The following is a 20,832-nucleotide window of genomic DNA, read 5'->3' on the forward strand; positions in this document are numbered from 1 at the left end:
AGAGCCATACCTGTTTGAGCCGGAGCATACAGATGAGGAATTCCATGTGTTTGATGCTGAGCGGGCGAGAAGAGAGGCTGAATGCACAGAATGGGATTCGGTGCTACCATTGTTGGGGAGATATATCAACAGGAGGGAAAGCACAGCAGAGAGTGCATCACAAGGAGTGAAGTTGTGTCTTCTTTTCCTCGCAGATGATCGTCCCGGTTCATTCTCTCCTGTTGCGTGGTAAGTGTGGTCCATTCACAACCTTTATAACTAAAAAAACTTTTCACTACTCTCTATTGACGAACTACTAACACTCTCTGCTGTATCCTTCTCCTTCTTCCTTCCTTCCGCTGTCTTCGTTGGTTTATTTATACACGCGAAACGTGTTCTCTGGCTGGCTGGATTGTCCGCTCGGGCTGCCTTACATACATGGCGGCGCAAGATGGCGACCTCTCTAAAGCAAGGCCCTTGCTATATGTATATATATATATATATATATATATATATATATATATATATATATATAAAAGCATAATTATAAGGCTACGAAAACCAAACAAATTTTATTTTATAGCAATTATACACTTGTATAAACATATTAATGGGTAGAAGATTCAGATTCAGATTCAGACTGACAATAAACCATGCCAAATATTACACACTGGCCCTTTAAGTGGATTCATAAAATGTCCGAAATTGTTGGTAAGTGTTTCTCCAAACCCAAGGTGATGTCCTCAAATGCCTTGTTTTGTCCACAATCAGAAAAAGGATCTGCACACTGTTAAAAGCTTCCCAGCAGCTTTAACAGCAGGCAACGTTTTGATCTTATAGATCTTCGTCAGGCTATAAGATTGAAATGTTGCCTGCTATTAAAGCTGCTGGGAAGCTTTGAAATTGTGTATATCCTTTTTCTGATTTTTGCCTTCAGCTTGATTTTTGATTAAGTGTGAGTTGAACCTGTGTGAGTTCATGGATGTATGCACCCAACACACGTTTGAGGTACCTCTTTTTTGGAGATGGACGACACCGATTTCCTAGAGTAGATCCAGTCCTTGTAGCCTGGTGAGGATGGGGAAACTCAGTGCTGGGCCCTCCATTGACAAAACGATGAAACAAAAAATATGGCATTTTATTATATAAACTAAGACACAGAATCACAACCATCAGCAGAAAAGCTGCGTGGCTAACAAGTTATGTCATTTTTGCTTTAATTGAAAAAAGAATCTGAACACTAAGAGTAAGGTGTGTGTGTCCGTTATGGGCCTGAGACATATTCATCCAGAGTTATTATTCACACTATATCAGCATAACTCAATGACCTTTTGAACAATGAATAGTCTATTAACACTGTATGGAAATAGTTTGAATATTTAGTTATGTTGAAGAGGAGTGAAAAGGTTACATGTTTTGCTAACAAAGAACACAAAGTTCCCCAGTTCATTTTGTATACAAGTTTTCTAAAATGTTGTGCTTCAATATGCAAATAGATAAATATGTAATGAAATATGTACTGGTCTAATTTGCATACGTTTCCAGGACAAAAATATGGACATATTAATAAAGCCTGGTTCAACTTTGTTTATCTCTTTTGTCACTCTGTAAGTCAGAAAATAGTCTACACACAACAGTAATAAAGAAATCAGTTTTCACTATGTATTTAGGAATAAAATGTATATATCAGGCTGAATTATTTGTGAACAAGCCTTTGGAAACTGGAAATTTTGGTGCATCAAAGTGCCACTGAAGTTAAGGTTTTTATCTCAGAATACGAGAAAAGGATAACAGGCTTTTTACCATCTTTACCAAGAGTGTCTCTCCGTTAGTTTGGTGCTACAGTAGCTACATTGAATCATTCAGCATAACGAACCAACCTTTGTTATCTCTGCAATTACAGATAAGTTAATGAAGCTAAGCTCCAGAAGTTAACGTTAGTTTAACTAGAGCCCTTTGGACAACAGCTAACAATGATGTACGATCAACAAAATACAAAAACTAGAACAAAATAGGCTAATTAGGAAACAAGGTGGCATGATGAACAACGCAGCTAGGAGCTAACGTTAGCCTAACTTTAGCTAACGTTAGGCTAACTTAAGCTAACGTTAGCCAGAGATGTTAAAGATAACTTTATATTTCTTTCCAGCAAAGTGGCAATATGTTGCCTCAAACACGATGTTGACTTACCTTGGAACAGATGTAGACATCCTTGTTAATCGTATCAACGTTGTGTTGGTGTTGTGGTCTACCACACAACTTAATCCAATGGAGACACTTTTCTCAGCTGAGATGTGGTTTCGGGAAGGGTAAAAAATACACCCCGTCGCCCAGCCTCTCAGGATATCTTGTGTCAGAGTTGCATGTACCCCATGCACACCGTTTGACCCTTTTTAAACTTCAAATCCCAGAAAGAAGCACATAAAACTGAATGAAACTTTATTGTCCCACCAGGTGGGAAATTTGTCTTGGGCTAACCACCCATACTGCAGCCATTAAAATAAATAAATAAAACAACATGAGTAATGAAAAACATCATGAAATAAATAAAAACAACAACAGTATACACATGGAGCAATACAGAAGATAATAAAACACATGATAAATAAATACTGTTAAGTAGCAGCTCCTATATATAAAAACAAACGCACAGCAGCAGCTCACTTGCAATTACAGTGCAAAGACGCAAATTCTCATCAGCACAAGCTTTAACTGGTCACTATACTAGATGTTTATCAGATAGTGCTGTCACAAAATTTAAGGAAAAGATTACTTCGTCGTTAAATTCAATACCAATACCTTCAGTAACAGAGGTTTCCCGTGCCGACTTTAACCTCTCCCAAATTGATCATTTTGTTGATAGCGCCGTAGGCTCGCTGCGAACAACGCTCGACTCTGTAGCTCCTCTTAAAAAGAAGTTAACAAAGCAAAGAAAGTTTGCTCCTTGGTATAACTCTCAAACCCGTAGGTTAAAACAAATATCGCGAAAATTTGAAAGGAATTGGCGATTAACCAAACTGGAAGAATCTCGTTTAATCTGGACAGACAGTCTCAAAACTTATAAGAGGGGCCTCCGCAATGCCAGAGCAAACTATTACTCAGCATTAATAGAAGAAAACAAGAACAACCCCAGGTTTCTTTTCAGCACTGTAGCCAGGCTGACTGAGAGTCAAAGCTCTATTGAGCCTTGTATTCCTTTAGCCCTTAGCAGTAATGATTTTATGAGCTTTTTTAATGACAAAATTCTAACTATTAGAGGCAAAATTCATGACCTCCTGCCCTCAGATGGTAGGCCTACCTATCTAACCTCAAACACAGCTGTAGAATCTAATATATATTTAGATTGCTTCTCCCCAATTTCTCTTCAAGAATTGACCGCAGTGATTTCTTCATCTAAATCATCAACGTGTCTCTTAGACCCCATCCCAACTAGGCTACTTAAGGAGGTCTTTCCTTTAGTTAACACTCATATATTAGATATGATCAATATATCCCTATTAACAGGCTATGTACCACAGTCTTTTAAGGTAGCTGTAATTAAACCTCTCCTAAAAAAGCCCACCCTGGATCCAGAGGTGTTAGCCAACTATAGACCAATATCTAATCTTCCCTTTATGTCAAAGATCCTTGAGAAAGTAGTCGCAGACCAGCTGTGTGATTTTCTCCATGATAATAATTTATTTGAGGAATTTCAGTCAGGATTTAGAGTGCATCATAGCACTGAGACAGCTCTAGTTAAAATTACAAATGACCTTCTGATTGCTTCAGACAAAGGACTCGTCTCTGTTCTTGTTTTATTAGATCTTAGTGCGGCGTTTGACACAATTGACCATCAAATTCTACTGCAGAGACTGGATCACTTAATTGGCCTAAAAGGTTCAGCACTAAGCTGGTTTAAATCTTATTTATCTGATCGTTTTCAATTTGTTGATGTTCGTAATGAATCATCCTTACGTACCAAAGTTTGTTTTGGAGTTCCGCAAGGTTCTGTGCTCGGACCAATCCTATTTACTCTATATATGCTTCCTTTAGGTAACATCATTAGAAATCACTCTATAAATTTCCATTGTTATGCGGATGATACACAGTTGTATTTATCAATGAAGCCAGAAGAAAGTAATCAATTAACTAAACTCCATAACTGCCTTAAAGACATAAAAAATTGGATGAGCACCAATTTCCTGATGTTAAATTCAGACAAAACTGAAGTTATTGTTCTTGGCCCCAAACAACTCAGAGACTCTTTATCTGATGACATAGTTTCTCCAGATGGCATTGCTCTGGCCTCTAGCACTACCGTAAGAAACCTCGGAGTAATATTTGATCAAGATTTGTCTTTTAATTCTCATTTAAAGCAAACCTCACGGACTGCATTTTTTCATCTGCATAATATTGCGAAAATTAGGCCTATCCTGACCCGAAAAGATGCAGAAAAATTGGTCCACGCTTTTGTTACCTCAAGGCTGGATTACTGTAACTCTCTATTATCAGGTAGCTCTAGTAAGTCCTTAAAAACTCTCCAGCTAATTCAGAATGCAGCAGCTCGTGTACTAACAGGAACTAAGAAACGAGATCATATTTCTCCTGTTTTAGCTTCTCTGCACTGGCTCCCTGTAAAATCCAGAATTGAATTTAAAATCCTACTGTTAACTTATAAAGCTCTAAATGGTCAAGCTCCGTCATATCTTAGAGAGCTCATAGTGCCATATTATCCCACCAGAACACTGCGCTCTGAGAACGCAGGGTTACTCGTGGTCCCTAAAGTCTCCAAAAGCAGATCAGGAGCCAGAGCCTTCAGCTATCAGGCTCCTCTCCTGTGGAATCATCTTCCTGTTACGGTCCGGGAGGCAGACACCGTCTCCACATTTAAGACTAGACTTAAGACTTTCCTCTTTGATAAAGCTTATAGTTAGGGCTGGCTCAGGCTTGCCCTGTACCAGCCCCTAGTTAGGCTGACTTAGGCCTAGTCTGCCGGAGGACCCCCTATAATACACCGGGCTCCCTCTCTCTCCCTCTCTCTCTCTCTCTCTCTCTCTCTCTCTCTCTCTCATCCTATTACTGCATCTTGCTAACTCGGCCATTCTGGATGTCACTAACTCGGCTTCTTCTCCGGAGCCTTTGTGCTCCACTGTCTCTCAGAATAACTCATACCGCAGCGGTGCCTGGACAGTGTGACGTGTGTGGTTGTGCTGCTGCCGTGGTCCTGCCAGATGCCTCCTGCTGCTGCTGCCATCATTAGTCATTAGTCATACTTCTACTGTTATTATACACATATGACTATTGTCACACAAGTATACTGTCAGATATTAATACATACTTTCAACATATTGTACCACAGTAGCCAGAACTATAACTATAATATTATTACTTTCATTAATGTTGTTGTAAGCTACTGTCATTACCTGCATCTCTCTCTCTCTCTCTCTCTCTCTCTCTCTCTCTCTCTCTCTCTGTCTCATTGTGTCATATGGATTACTGTTAATTTATTATGCTGATCTGTTCTGTACGACATCTATTGCATGTCTGTCCGTCCTGGAAGAGGGATCCCTCCTCAGTTGCTCTTCCTGAGGTTTCTACCGTTTTTTTTCCCCGTTAAAGGGGTTTTTTTTGGGGAGTTTTTCCTTATCCGCTGTGAGGGTCTTAAGGACAGAGGGATGTCGTATGCTGTAAAGCCCTGTGAGGCAAATTGTGATTTGTGATATTGGGCTTTATAAATAAAATTGAATTGAATTGAATTGAATTATCTGCTCTTGTTTAAAAGCTTGATAGATGCAGGGATGAATGAATTTTAATATCTATTTAACCTGCAGCGAGGGACTCTGAACCGCCTACCAGAGGGAAAAAGCTCGTACTTTGTATACAGAACATGAGATGCGTCGCTTGAAATCTTAATGGCCTGACGCAGCATAGCCTGTTCATAAATGCTCTGCAGGGATGAGTGCTCTTTAACACCAATAATTTTCCATGCAGTGTAAATTAAACGGAACACTTTATTCTTTAACTGCACAGAAAGGTTGCCAAATCAGACTGTGATGCCATACCTAATCAGGCTCTCTACAACTTCCTGATAAAATATTAACATAAATTTTCTGTCAACACCATGAACTCTACAATGACGTAAAAAATGCAAACGTTGTTGTAATCTGCGACAGAGGTTATCAAGAGAGAATGTCCGAGTGTATGGGAATGGCTATACGCACTGTGATTGGCTCATCGCTTAGCCATAGGTCAATTGTATCTCTGCTCTTGCAGATGATGTGGTTCTGTTGGCTCCATCAGATCATGACCTCCAGCACATGCTTGGGCAGTTTGCAACAGAGCGGTGAAGCAGTCAGGATGAGTGTCAGTACCTCTAATTCTGAGGCCATGGTTCTCAGCCGGAAAAAGGTAGATTGTCCTCTCTGGGTTGGGATTGAGTTAGTGCCCCAAGCAGAGGGGTTGAAATATTTCATAGTGTTCTTCACAAGTGAGAGTAAAATAGAGTGTGAGATGGACAGGCAGTATGATAAGGTGTCAGCAATGATCTAAGCATTGCACCAGACCATTGTGGTGAAGAGGGAGCTGAGCCGGAAGGCTGTACTTTACCTGACCACACACACACACACACACATGCACAGGCTCTGCTATTTTTTTTTAAAATGACCTACACTACTCTTACATTTGTTTAAACAATTGTTTTCTACATTCCTCCATGTACATAAAGAGAATTTAAGGTATTCAGAGTAGGTAAGACTATCCCCACAAGAAAGCAGTCACTTTGCTACAGCAGTCAAACAGTATCTCCTGCTTAGACTTGCCTGCTTGGGTTTTAGTCCAATTAGATCTTGGCTTTTTTGTACACAGACTCTCAGAGCCATCAAGGACTCTGCTATTTCACCTACCCCCAGGTGGGTCCCACCTATATTAGTTGACCCTTAACTGGTGATATTTGAGACATTTTGGACAATAATTGATCATTGTTATTGGGTGAAAATAAAATATTAATCAACCAGCCAACTACCGTGGGAGTAGCTGATGACTACTAAGATGCAGTAGTCGTGAATGCCCATGGTCTGAACTGTAGCAAGGAATATTTTCCACCTAAACAAAGTGACAAAGTTAATCCAAACTGTCCGCTACTTTCAAAGAGAACTTCACTCATCAGCCCTGAATCTTTTTCCTCTCTCATTCCTTTTAGATCTGCTGTATGAGTCATCACACAACAGTCAGGTTGGTAAACACGAGCATGCTGTGGGTAGTTTACTTTCACCATCTCTAAGTTTTAAAGTCTGCAAACACTCACCTCTAGCCATCAGCTGAGGAGGGCAGTGTGAGTGGCTCTGTGCTGCAGCTTTAATCTTCCATTGGAGCTGCTTACATAGCCTCTTTCATATATTTCAACAGTGGCGTTTCTTGTGGCCCCTTATTGTCATAATAAACATAATAATGTATGGAAATATATACTCCCTACCATGTCTATGGCTTCATAATAATTGTAGTACTTAGGTATACACTTCCAACATAGGGGATTATGTCCTTTCTTCAGCAGGAAAATCTCCTGTAGCACAGAAAATTAAACTGCATCTTGTAAATCATGTCAAAGCAGTTAAAGTACTTTCACCTGTTTACAAAAACAAAATCTTTTCATTTAGAAAAAAAAAGAAAGATGATAGCTGCTAATCATTTGTGGCTCATCATTCCTTTACTATCTTTAAATTACAAATTACAATCTTCTTTTCTAAAAACAACACAAGTATGGTGTGTGTGTGTGTGTGTGTGTGTGTGTGTGTCTCATCATCATTTTATTTCTGGCTCTTAAGGGGAATGTCATTCCACCAGTTTACACATAAAGGTCTATACCCAGTGTGACAACATAACCCTAATGGCTGTGATATCAAGGCTAACTCAGCTTAAGCTTGGAAACTGCACATTTCTAACAAAGAGCCTGTGATACACACTGTGGGCATGGTGTTTAAAATCTTTGGCTGTTTACAAGCAGTGTCTGACAGCGTCTGACAAAAACATGGCAAATGTATTTTTTTCTATAATATCTGTATTGGCTTCTGCTGCATTAGTTCTAACCATTATTTTGAAAATCTGTCCCCCAATTTTATTGAAGTGCAGTACATTGCTGGAGTATTCCTCTGAGGCAAAGGAGTTACTCCATGATGAAGTTTGAATAAAGTGCCTTTTATTCTGAGCTTCTGTAGGACGTGAGCTCATACATATGTGCAACATGTGACCCCAGCTCCATACCTGGCTTACCTATAGTTTTCTGGTTCTTTTGGATTCTTCTTCTTTGTTAAGCTTAAGTCATGCTTTCCATGTTCACAAAGTTGAAAGAGTCAGCTTGACATAAATTTTGTCATCTGCCCATGACTGTCCTTACCAGCCTCCTTCCCTCCCTACATCCTTCCTTTTATCCTTACTCACTTATTTCCATGTAAAGAAAAAAACACATATGTTGTGGCTACATACCTCACACAAGACAGGACTTTGAAAGAGGATCAAGAATTTAATAGAACAACGCGTTTTGCTTACAGCTTCATCAGGCACTTATTTCCATCTTAATTCTTTTGTAATCTTTCCTTCCTGTCACTTTTGACTCCTTCATACTATGATGCAGTCTACCAATCCATGTATCAATGTATGGATACTACAAAGAGATAAGTAAACCTCACAGTTCCAGTTTTTCCATCCAAGAGTACTGCTACTGACCTTCATATCAGTCACACTTTAAGCGTCATTCAAGATGCAACGTCACATGCTGTGAGCCTGATTAAAGGCAGAATAAATAGATTGGAAGATACACTGGCTTCTTACCTTTCATGCCAAACTTGGAGCGTCGTCCATATTTGTTGATGAGAAGGAAGAGAATCACCAGCATCACACAGGCAAACCCTGCCAGGCCTACTGCTATAGAGACCTACAAAAGGGAAACATTGTAAGGATGGTCATCTCAAATAAACAGGAAAAAAAGAAAGAATGAGGCCCATACACTGCTGATGCTTCTAACAGAATCTAACAAGTCGGTCCCTAGAGGATGAACTGCTTTTCACTTGAGACACCCTCAGGTAACTGTCCTGTGTCAGTTTGGACACAGGACATTTTATTCTATGTAAAATAAGATTGCTGTACAGTCCTCTGTATGAGCAGAACTATGTTCAATTTACTGAGCTCATTTGAGAGGCAAGAGCACAGTCTGTAGGAACTCGTCTTGATACTAGAGGGAGTTGGGTTCAACTCGGAAACAAAGTGTAGACTGGTAGCTAGAGAGGTGCCCACTGCCCAGGTGCTCTTGAGCTAGGCACCAAACCCACAACTGCTCAGTACATGACTATGCAGCCCATCACTCTGCTAACTCTGCAACAACAATACATGTATAGGTCCTGATTTGCATGTGTGTATTTTGGGTTTGTTTCTTACGGCGGAGTGAAAATAAGTTAATCTTCTACTTTTCTTGCTGCCAACTCACCTCTGACCATTAACTCATTATAAATCTTTCAATAATAAACTTCATTAAAACTTCATCTCACAGTGCCTTTCATCAAAAATTGATTTGTTTTTGCTATATGTGTCTGTGCTACAAGCTTTGTTAACTACTTGAAACTACAGAGCAGGTAAGGAAAATGTATATGTATCATATATTTTAGTTAACTGATATGATATGACATTCTTGTACCTTACAGTATTGACTGGTGTCCATGACAGTTGTGGATACACACACCATCCATATTCATTTGAAATCATGTGACCTAGTGAAAGCTTCATTGATGTGTACTGGCTGCTGTGAGGATATAAGTAACAGCAGGCAGACACAAATATATATAGTTAATTTCAGTGGAAAAACTGAGCAGGACTACATGTATTAGATCCTGTACTGCTGCAGCACAGCTGTAGCTACAGCTTTGATTCAAATTCTAAATGAGGCAAACGAGTTTGACCTGGAGATCTTGTATTTACATGTTTTTGCTATCAGGCATTTATTTGGGAAGTTGTAGGAATGAGCCACATGAGCTGCTCAGTTTGGTAAATGTTATACTGTCAGGTGTGTGTGACCACACACACACACACACACACACACATACACACACACAGTGAGGTATGGAATCAGGGCTCTATGAATATTGTTTTTTTTTATTTTCATTTAATTATAATTTGATGGAGTGCAGTTTTCAAATGCTGTAATAAGCCCTAAGAATGTTTAGTTTGCATGCTTTAACCCTTTTGGCCCTAGGCCTTTTTTGGGGAATTTTTACTGCCTTTACTTTTAAGCTCATATCACAGTCATTATAAAGGCTACATACACATGCTGTATCTTGTTTTGCTTTTTCAGGACAATCTTGGCTATCCAGATTTGCCATCATTACATGTCGTTCTACGTGCCCGTACTTAGGGACCTCGACCGAAGGACGAAGGCCCTCTTGTTTTTGATGCATTTATTATTCTTTATTAGGGACCTAGGCCGAAGGACGAAGTCCCTCTTGTTCCTGGTACGTTTATTATTATTAGGGACCTCAGCCGAAGGACGAAGTCCCTCTTGTTTCTAGTGCGTTTATTATTATTAGGGACCTTGGCTGAAGGGTTAGGACCCTATTGTTTTTGGTGCGTTTATTAGGGACCTCGGCTGATGGGCGGGGACCCTCTTGTTTTGGGTGCGTTTATTATTATTAGGGACCTCAGACGAAGGACAAAGTCCCTCTTGTTCCTGGTACGTTTATGAGGGACCTCGGCCGAAGGACGAAGTCCCTCTTGTTCCTGGTACGTTCATTATTATTAGGGACCTCGGCTAAAGGGCGAGGACCCTCTTGTTTTTGGTGCGTTTATTACTAGGGACCTCGGCTGAAGCGCGAGGACCCTCTTGTTTTTGGTGTGTTTATTATTATTAGGGACCTCGGCTGAAGGGTGAGGACCCTCTTGTTTTTGATGCGTTTATTAGGGACCTCGGCTGAAGGACGAAGTCCCTATTGTTTTTGTCCCTCTCTTTAAACTGGAATTTGACCCCCTAAACATGCTCCAAAACTCACCAAAATTGGCACGAATATCAGGACTGGTGAAAAATTTTATGAAATATAAAAAATTAATCCGAAAAGTGCAAAAATGGTCTCTCTAGCGCCACCTAGCAGTTTAGGCACACTAAAATGGCCACTGCGGCTTGTAGGAATGACGTAAAAAGATCAAACCAAAACTGGCTTGTTCGTCTCATCGAGACCTACAAATCACACACTGACACCTCTGACCTAAACCCAACAGGAAGTGAGCTATTTCCCTTTCAACGTAAGATTTCACCTCAAAAATGCTCTTTTTTAAAAATTCCTTCAAAAATCAACTCCTCCTACAACGTTTATTGTATCGGCTTCAAACTTGCACACATGACAGATCAACTCGTCCTAATCAGATATTCTGTATAACTTTGTCATTACTCAAATGGTTTGGATTTTATGGCATCTTACAGGTGATGTCTTAGAAAACCTCATGACGATTTTTGTGCCACCTACACACACGAAAATGCCCGCTGCGACCCGTAGGAATCACGTAGAAAGACCAAACCAAAACTAGCTTGTTCGTCTCATCAAGTCCTACAAATCACGCTCCTAAATCCAGCAGGAAGTGAGCTATTTGCCCTTTCAAAGTAAGATTTTTCAAAAATTCTCTTACTAAAAAAATAGTTCCTCCTACACCGTTTATTGTATTGACTTCAAACATTCACACATGCCCTGCTAAACAATTCCTCTGAACAATTTTGTCATTATTCGAATGGTTTTGATTTTCTGCCCTGTTAAAGGTGACATGTCACAAAACCTCTTGACAATTTTTGTGCCACACAGACACAGTAAAATGGCTGCTGCAGCCCGTAAGAATGATAAAATTACAGTAAAATGATGTATAACAGAGCTTTTATACAGCTTTGCACACACATTTCTCTTAAATTACTCGCGAATGCAGGGTCACACAGAAATGCCACGCATATCACATGAAAGCACAGGACCAGAGCTTTCCAGTGATACCACACACATCATTGTGCTGTCATCCCATCACGCTATAAATACAGATTGATTGTCTACAAAATAAAAACCTGACGAATTTCTTTACAATCACCTCAATCGTGAGGAATATCATATCTTACCACGTCTTAGGCTTGCGTGTGTTTCTGCCTGTCTATCCACATTTGTAGTCCGGCTTTCAAGATGCAAACATCTCCATATTGTCCAGTTGACACTCCATCAAACTTTGTATGACAAGACCAGCCACTTCACCTTTGCACACACAGACAACTGTAGCCTAATTATGCATGCATGACAGGGCCGTAGTCACCATATACACTGAGGGGGACATGCCCCACCCCCCCACTCCAATGCCCAAAATGTCCCCCCAGTATATAAGTGAAACTGAAAAACCTTTGTTTACTGCAAACAAAGTCGCAAATATTATCTTGGAGGACATCATTGCACTTGGTTGACTATTTTTCTATTATCTTAGATGTAAATATTGCATGTTTCTTTGAGATAAAACACATTTTTGACTTGTGAATGAGTCAATGGAATTTCTTCCAATAATGAAAACATACTGGCAATCATGTCTGCCTGGCACAAACCAATATGTTTTGGACAGCTGTGAAGTTAAGGAATGTCCCACCATCATGGTTCTTATATTGCCAGATTCCAGAGAGTCTCCCCTCTTTATATATGGCAGAATATGTCAACTTCCAACTTGCTATGCTGAGATACATGTAAAAATGTAAGAATTTAGTAACACAGATCTGTTTTTTTCATTGATATAAAAATTAATAAAAAATACAGGCACATAGAAGGACATGGAATGGTGGCAAATCTGGATAGCCAAGATTGTCCTGAAAAAAACAAGATATAGTATGTGTATGTAGCCTTTATAATGACTGTGATATGAGCTTAAAAGTAACGGCAGTAAAAAATACCCCAAAAACGCCTAGGGCCCATAGGGTTAATATTTGTTATCCTGTTAAAATGTATATTATGTATTCATATATTCATGTTCTTACATCACAATGTGTTACACAACACAGCAGGAGTACTGTCACCACAGGCCTTTGTTTTTTACAGTACATGGGGAACACTTCAGTTCTTAACAGTATGACAGACACCATGTTGCTGGTACATTATATGATTAGTTAATCATAACAGTGTATTTCATTTCAATGTGGATGTTTTGGACAAGACATTTTGTTTCCATAGATGACATATCACAGGTACATTTTAGTTAATACATCGGTTGAAAAATAAATACATATTGTAATGCACTGTAATATAAAGTCCCTCTATTGCCAAAAATGACCTTGCGTTCTCTTGACATTGCTTGTTTTATCGACATTTTGACTGTTACAAATAATTTGCACTGTCTACGTGAGCTGGAGGCCAACAGCGAGAGCCCGAGGTCCTGTTCATCGCTGCTTGCAGCTTTAATTAGGGACCTCGGCCGAAGAACGATTTGATTTTCTGCCCTGTTAAAGGTGACATGTCACAAAACCTCTTGACAATTTTTGTGCCACATAGACACAGTAAAATGGCTGCTGCGGCCTGTACGAATACTGTAGAAAGATCAAATGAAAACTGGCTTCTTCATTTCCTCGAGGCCTACAAATCACTCATTTACACCACTGACCTAAATCCAACAGGAAATGAGTTAGTGCCCCTTAAAGATGACATGTCACAAAACCTCTTGACAATTTTTGCAACACGAAGACAAACTAAAATGGCTGTGGCACCTTGTAGGAATGACGTAGAAAGATCGAATGAAAACTGGCTTCTTCATCTCCTCGAGACCTACAAATCACTCATTTACACTGCTGACCTAGATCCAACAGGAAATGAGCTAGTGCCTCTGAAAGGTGACATGTCACAAAACCTCTTGACAAGTTTTTGCACCACCTAGACACACCAAAATGGCTGCTGCAGCCCATATGAATGGTGTAGACAGATCAAATCAAAACTGGCTTCTTTGTCTCATCAAGACCTACAAATCACTCACTGACATCAATAACCTAACTCCAACAGGAAATGAGCTAGTGCCTCTGAAGTAACATGAGCAAATGTGTCAGCTGTGAGCTAGACATCATCAACGTGTGACCAAGATTGCATTTTTTATTTTACAAACATGAAGCCTATATCTATGCGTTCAGAACGAGTGTATCGTTCTTGTGGTATGTTCAGATTGATGATTGGAACTACGGTTTGGGAATGAAAGGGAGGAGTTGAAGGCCACCTCCATCTGCCTGCTCTTCAACTTCTCTCTCTCTGTCAGTGGTGGACTTAGGATGTTTGTAGGTCAGGGGTGAAAAGGAAAAAGGGCACCTACTCCATGACGGGGGGGCCATTGATGTGGAAAAAAATCAGTTTACCCCCTAAACCTGCTCAAAGTTCCAAAATGGGCTGTCTAGCGCCACCTAGACACACTAAAATCACTGCTGCGGCTTGTAGAAATGACATAGAAAGATCAAACCAAAACTGTCTTGTTCGTCTCATTGAGACCTACAAATAACATCCTCGCACCCCTGACCTAAACCCAACAGGAAGTGAGGTATTTGCCCTTTCATAGTAAGATTTCCCCTCAAAAATGCTCTTTCTTCAAAATCCTTAAAAAAACAAATCCTCCTACACCGTTTATCGTATTGGCTTCAAACTTGCAAACCTGACAGATCAACCCCTGGGGAATAAATCCTCTGTACAACTTTTTCATTACTCTAACGGTTTGGATTTTATGGCATCTTACAGGTGACATCTTACAAAACCTCATGACGATTTTTGTGCCACCTACACAGACTAAAATGCCCACTGCGACCAGTAGGAATCTTGTAGAAAGACCAAACCAAAACTAGCCTGTTCATCTCATCAAGACCTACAAATCACGCACTGACATTACCAGTGTTGGTCATCTTACTTTAAAAAAGTAATTAGTTACAGTTACAAATTACTTCTCCCAAAAAGTAATTGAATTAGTAACTCAGTTACCTCATTGTAAGAGTAATTAGTTACTCAGCAAAGTAACTGTGGCATTATTTTTCATGTTCTATACATTATTACATTCTATAACATCTTTAACATCAAAGATGTTTATATCAACTGATTGAAGAATTAAAACACTATATACAGTATTTTAGAACATTTGGTATTTATTTGAACTAAATAGATTGCAGCCTGTTAAGAAAACACAAATGTAAACTTCTGGCCATTAAGTAGTGCAAATCTCTGTAACTGTATATTAGGCCTACTGCACAATAAACAGAACACTATCCTTAAATATTCCGTAAAGTAACAATATTAAATATTGAAAATAATTCAAGTACAAAACCCAATACCCAAAAATGTAAACTTGGGTAAAAAGACACAAAGGATAATTTGGCCTTTAAGTAGTGCAATTCTCTGTACCTGTATACCATTGCACAATAAACAGAGCGCTATGCAACTCTCAAATATTCAGTACAGTAACAAAGTTAAATATTGCAAATAAATAATGTTCACACACTTTGCATTCAAGTACAAAACCCAATACCCAAAAATGTAAAGTTGGGTAATAAGAAACAAAGGAAAATCTGCAATTCTCTGTATCTGTATAATACTGCACAATAAACAGAGCAATATCCAACTCTTAAATATTCAGTAAAGTAATAAAAATTAAATATTGAAAATAAATAATATTCAGTTATTCACACACTTTACAATCAAGTGCAAAACTAAGACACACAAATGTAAACTTGGGTAAAAAGAAAGAAAGGAAGACCTGGCCATTAAGTAGTGCAAATCTCTGTACCTGTATATTATTGCACAATAAACACTATCACTCTCTATGTAGATTAAAATGTTGTTCGTTCTCAGCGAAAATGAACAATACATTAATCTATACTAAAATACTCCTCTCATCTAATGACTAAACCAGTGGTTGTAACGTAGGAGGAGAAGCTTTTCGAATCTTTTGTCAGACATTCTGTTCCTCTTCGGAGAGAAGACAAGCTTGCCCTGGCTGAACAGTCTCTCAACAGGTGCACTAGATGGAGTAGCAGCATTGTAACGTAGTGAAATTTTCTTGATGAGAGAAAATCCACACAGAGAGCTAAAGTTTTGTGCTGAAGATCTAAAATAGTCTGCCACCTGGTTTTCTGCTGAAGAGGAGGTGTCCTCCTCAACCTCCTCAAAGGAAAAGAAATCGTTCTCTTTGGCTGAATCTGTGTGGTGTGAAGATGTGCTGGTACCTGGCTGTGGTTCTTTGAGGACAACTTTCCAGCACTCTGCCAGCAAACTTGCCTTAGCCTTATCCTTTAACTCCTGTGACCGCAGCCAGCGAAGTTTGAATTTTGGAAGAGTTACGGCAGCAAGTATAGCCTCTTCATTTCCCAGGACATCAGCAAATCTGGTTTTGATAGCCTGAAACGATAAGAATAATCACATTAAATGTATGTATCCACACAAATCAGTGTTATCATCATTATTATTATTATTATTATTATTATTATTATTAGTAGTAGTAGTAGTATTTATTATTGTGAGTACTACAGCAATGCTCATTTAATAAATAATAAAATATTCAATTAAAGTTCTTACTGTGACTATGGCGTCAGGAAGATCCCTCAGTATTTGCAGGCCACTTGTAAGGGCTTCTGTCCTCAGTATTAATGTCTCTATTGTTGGTAGGAGTGTACCATAAAAACAGTTGTCTTCTCCCTGGAGTATATCCAAGGCAGCTGTAAGGGGCTTCATCGCAGTACAGTACTCCTTTAAAAACTGGTGTTCCCTTTCTGTTATCGCTGTCAGTCCTAATTTGGAGGAGATGGTGTTGAAGTCTACCATGGATATTTCAGAGATTCGAGCCAGGGCATCATAGAAGGAATTCCATCGTGTTGTACAAGGTACAAGCAGCTTTTTTGACACCAACTCATCAACTGTTTCAGTAGCCAAAGTTGATCGACTAGTCTTGCTCCAGAGGGCTGTGCATTTGGCAGTAGCACTTCTGTAAATAGCCTTTGTTGCAGGGTTTGACAGCAGCCACTTGTCAATATCTGTGCATGAAATCAGGTTTAGCGTGTGTGATGCACATCTCTTGTGGGGGGGCAAAGTGATCACAACATCACGATCATTATCATCAGTTGCATGTAGAGCATCATTAATGTCTGTAAATGCCACCTCATCTTCATCGTCTTCAGAATCACTCTCCTGTGGCTGGTACCTCTTAAATGCTTTAACAAAATTAGAGCCATTATCAGTCACTGTTGCTGCGATTTTGTGTGTTATCTCATATGTTGAGTGTATATTGTCAAGCTCAGCTGCAATGGCCTCATGAGTATGATGCCCTTTAAACCGTCTGCAGGCAAGAGCTGCTTTCTCTCTTTCCATGTTATTTGGATTGATCCAATGTGCTGTCACACCCATGAAACTTCTATTGTGGGCCGTCCAGATGTCTGCTGTGGTTGAAATGTACTCCAGTTCCTCAAATGACTTTTTAAGCTCAATATTCATTTTTTCGTATTCACTGTCTATGAATTTAGCAAAAGTGTTTCGGCATGGGGCAACCCCCCTTCCTCCTCCTCGTATTGGTATTTTACCAATGATAGCTCTGAATGCCTCAGACTCCACAGTGGACAGGGGTAACATGTTTTCAGCAGTGTACCTGGCAATCAGTGTGTTCAGCTCGGCTTTGGTCACCTGTTGCTGACCCGAAAAATCGAGCGTTGCTTGTTTTAACAGAGTGGCTCCGTCTCCCTCGCTGGCTGCATTTGGGCTTGGGGTTGGGTTAGCAGCAGGAGCAGCAGCAGCAACAAGTGTCGTGTTAGCATGTGTTGATGTGAGGTGCTTCATAAGGTTCGAGTTGCTTGAGGCAGACGTGGATAAAGTCTTTTTTCCTGGACATAGCGTGCATGTTACATAAACATTCTTGCCTTTAACGTCACTGAGCGAGAAGTAATGCCGGTACTTCCAGTTTGAGAACGCTACCTTTGAACGTCCCGGGCTCGACGCCATTGTCGCTGTCTTGTTGTGTTTAGCAGTCAGAGCGTGCAGTGAGACAGCGTGAGCAGGGCATGATCCGCCCACCCAGCCAATCATCATCGCATTTGCAATGGCGTCATGAGAGTCAACATATCTAAAACTTGTGACTAAGGTCGCATTTTTGACTCCACACACATAAAAGCTATATATCTCTCTGGTGATATCTTCATATTGACAATCGGACCCATGGTTTGGGAACTGGAAGCACTAGTTCGAGAAATTTTCAACCCATTTTGAAGTGCTTGCCTTCACACCCTGTCTCTCAGTCAACTTCAGGCTGTCATTAATTAGCATGACAATGGCTTCATTCTGACAGACACAGGCCTGTGTGTGTGTGTGTGTGTGTGTGTGTGTGTGTGTGTGTGTGTGTGTGGTCACACACACCTGACAGGATAACATTGACCAAACTGACCAGCTCATGTGTCTCATTCCTACATTTTCCTAAATAAATGCCTGATAGCAAAAACATGTAAATACAAGATTTCCAGGTCAAACTCTTTTGCCTCATTTAGAATCTGAATCAAATCTGTAGCTAAAACTGTGCTGCAGCATTACACGATGATATACATGTAGTCCTGCTCAGTTTCTCCACTGAAATTAACTAGTGTCTGCCTGCTGTTACATCAGGAAAGTATACACATCTTTGAGGAAATGTTCCACTCCAAAATTACAAGCCCTTTTGTTTAATCACCACTTTAGTCTTTGTAAAAATGGTTTTCTTTTATGATTTATTCTCCTTTATAATTCATGTTTTGTCCATGTTAATATTTGTTATCCTGTAAAAATGTATATTATGTATTTATATATTCATGTACTTACATCACAATGTGTTACACAACAAAGCAGGAGTACTGTCACCACAGAGTTTTGTTTTTTACAGTACATGGGGAACACTTCAATTCTTAACAGTATGACAGACACCACGTTGCTGTTAACATTATATAATTACTTAATCATGACAGTGTATTTCATTTCAATGTGGATGTATTGGACAAGACATTTTGTTTCCATAGCTGACATATCACAGGTACATTTTAGTTAATACATTGGTTGAAAATTAAATACATATTGTAATGTACTGTAATATAAAGTCCCTTTATTGCCAAAAATGACCTTGCGTTCTCTTGACATTGCTTGTTTTATCGATATTTTGACTCTTACGAATAATTTGCACTGTCTACGTGAGCTGGAGGCCAACAGTGAGAGCCCGAGGTCCCGTTCATCGCAGCTTGCAACTTTAATTATTATTATTCTTTCTTTCTTTCTTCCGCCGCCTCTTTAAACTGGAATTTGGACCCCTAAACATGCTCAAACACTCACCAAAATTGGCACGCATATCAGGAGTGGTGAAAAATTTAATGAAATGAAAAAAATAATCCGAAAAGTGCCAAAATGGCCTCTCTAGCACCACCTAGCAGTTTAGGCACACTAAAATGGCCGCTGCGGCTTGTAGGAATGACTAAGAAAGATCAAACCAAAACTGGCTTGTTCGTCTCATCGAGACCTACAAATCACGTGATCACACCCCTGACCTAAACCCAACATGAAGTGAGCTATTTGCCCTTTCAAAGTAAGATTTCACCTCAAAAATGCACTTTCTTCAAAATTCTTAAAAAAAAACAACTCTTCCTACACCGTTTATCGTATCGGCTTCAAACTCACACACATGACAGATCATCTTGTCCTAATCAGATATTCTGTATAACTGTCATTTCTCGATTGGTTTGGATTTTATGGCCTCTTACAGGTGATGTCTTACAAAACGTCCCGTTGCCCGCTGCGACCCGTACGAATGTCCTAGAAAGACAAAACCAAAACTAGCTTGTTTATCTCATAAAGACCTACAAATCTAGCACTGCAACCACTGACCTAAATCCAACAGGAAGTGAGCTATTTGCCCTTTCAAAGTAAGATGTCATTTTTCAAAATTCTTTCTAAAAAAATATTTCCTCCTACACCGTTTATTGTATCAACTTCAAACATGCACAGATGACAGACCAAGCCCTGCTAAACAATTCCTCTGAACAACTTTTTCATTACTCAAACAATTTTGATTTTATGCTCTCTTAAAAGTGACATGTCACAAAACCTCTTGACAATTTTTGCACCACGTAGACACACGAAAATGGCTGTTGCACCCTGTAAGAATGATGTAGAAAGATCAAACCAAAACTGGCTTCTTTGTCTCTTTGAGACCTACAAATCTGTCATTGACACCACTGACCCAAATCTAACAGGAAATGAGCTAGTGCCTCTAAAAGTAACACAAGCAAATGTGTCAGCTGTGAGCTAGACATTGTAAACTTGCGACTAAGATCACTTTGTTGACTCCACAAACATGAAATCTATATATGTCTGCGTTCGGAACAAGTGTATCTCTCTGGTGCTATCTTTATATGATGATTGGACCCACGGTTTGGGAGCAGAAAGGACTAGTTCGAGAAATTTGAAAGCCATCTTCAAGTTCTTGGCCTCTCACCCTGTCTCTCACTCAACTGCATTAATTAGCATAACAATGGCTTCACTCTGACAGACAGGCCTGTGTGTGTGTGTGTGTGTGTGTGTGTGTGTGTGTGTGTGTGTGTGTGTGTTTGCCTGTTTGTGTACGTGTGTGTATGTGTGGCTGTGTGTGTCATACCTCTACTGTTATTATACACATATGATTATTGTCACATATACTATCAGATATTAATTCAACATACTGTACCACAATAGCCAGAATTATAATTAAAATATTATTACTTTCATTAATGTTGTTGTAAGCTATTAAAATTACCGTCTGTCCTGCATCTCTCTCTGTCTCCCCTTCTGTCTCATTGTATCATACAGATTACCATTAATGTATTATGTTGATCTGTTCTGT

General features: G+C 39.5%; 1 protein-coding gene across 2 annotated transcripts in view; it reads right to left on the minus strand.

The window, feature by feature from the left end:
• LOC117251295 (NT-3 growth factor receptor-like) overlaps nucleotides 1-20,832 on the minus strand; it is a 666,479-nt gene that overhangs the window by 255,884 nt on the left and 389,763 nt on the right. For both annotated transcript variants that reach the window (XM_033617466.2, XM_078168297.1), the window contains exon 12: nucleotides 8,782-8,884. In XM_033617466.2, the coding sequence (XP_033473357.2) occupies nucleotides 8,782-8,884 (103 nt within the window). The remainder of the gene's footprint in view (nucleotides 1-8,781; nucleotides 8,885-20,832) is intronic.

This window comes from Epinephelus lanceolatus, chromosome 5 (genome assembly GCF_041903045.1).
Source record: "Epinephelus lanceolatus isolate andai-2023 chromosome 5, ASM4190304v1, whole genome shotgun sequence".
NCBI lineage: Eukaryota > Metazoa > Chordata > Actinopteri > Perciformes > Serranidae > Epinephelus > Epinephelus lanceolatus.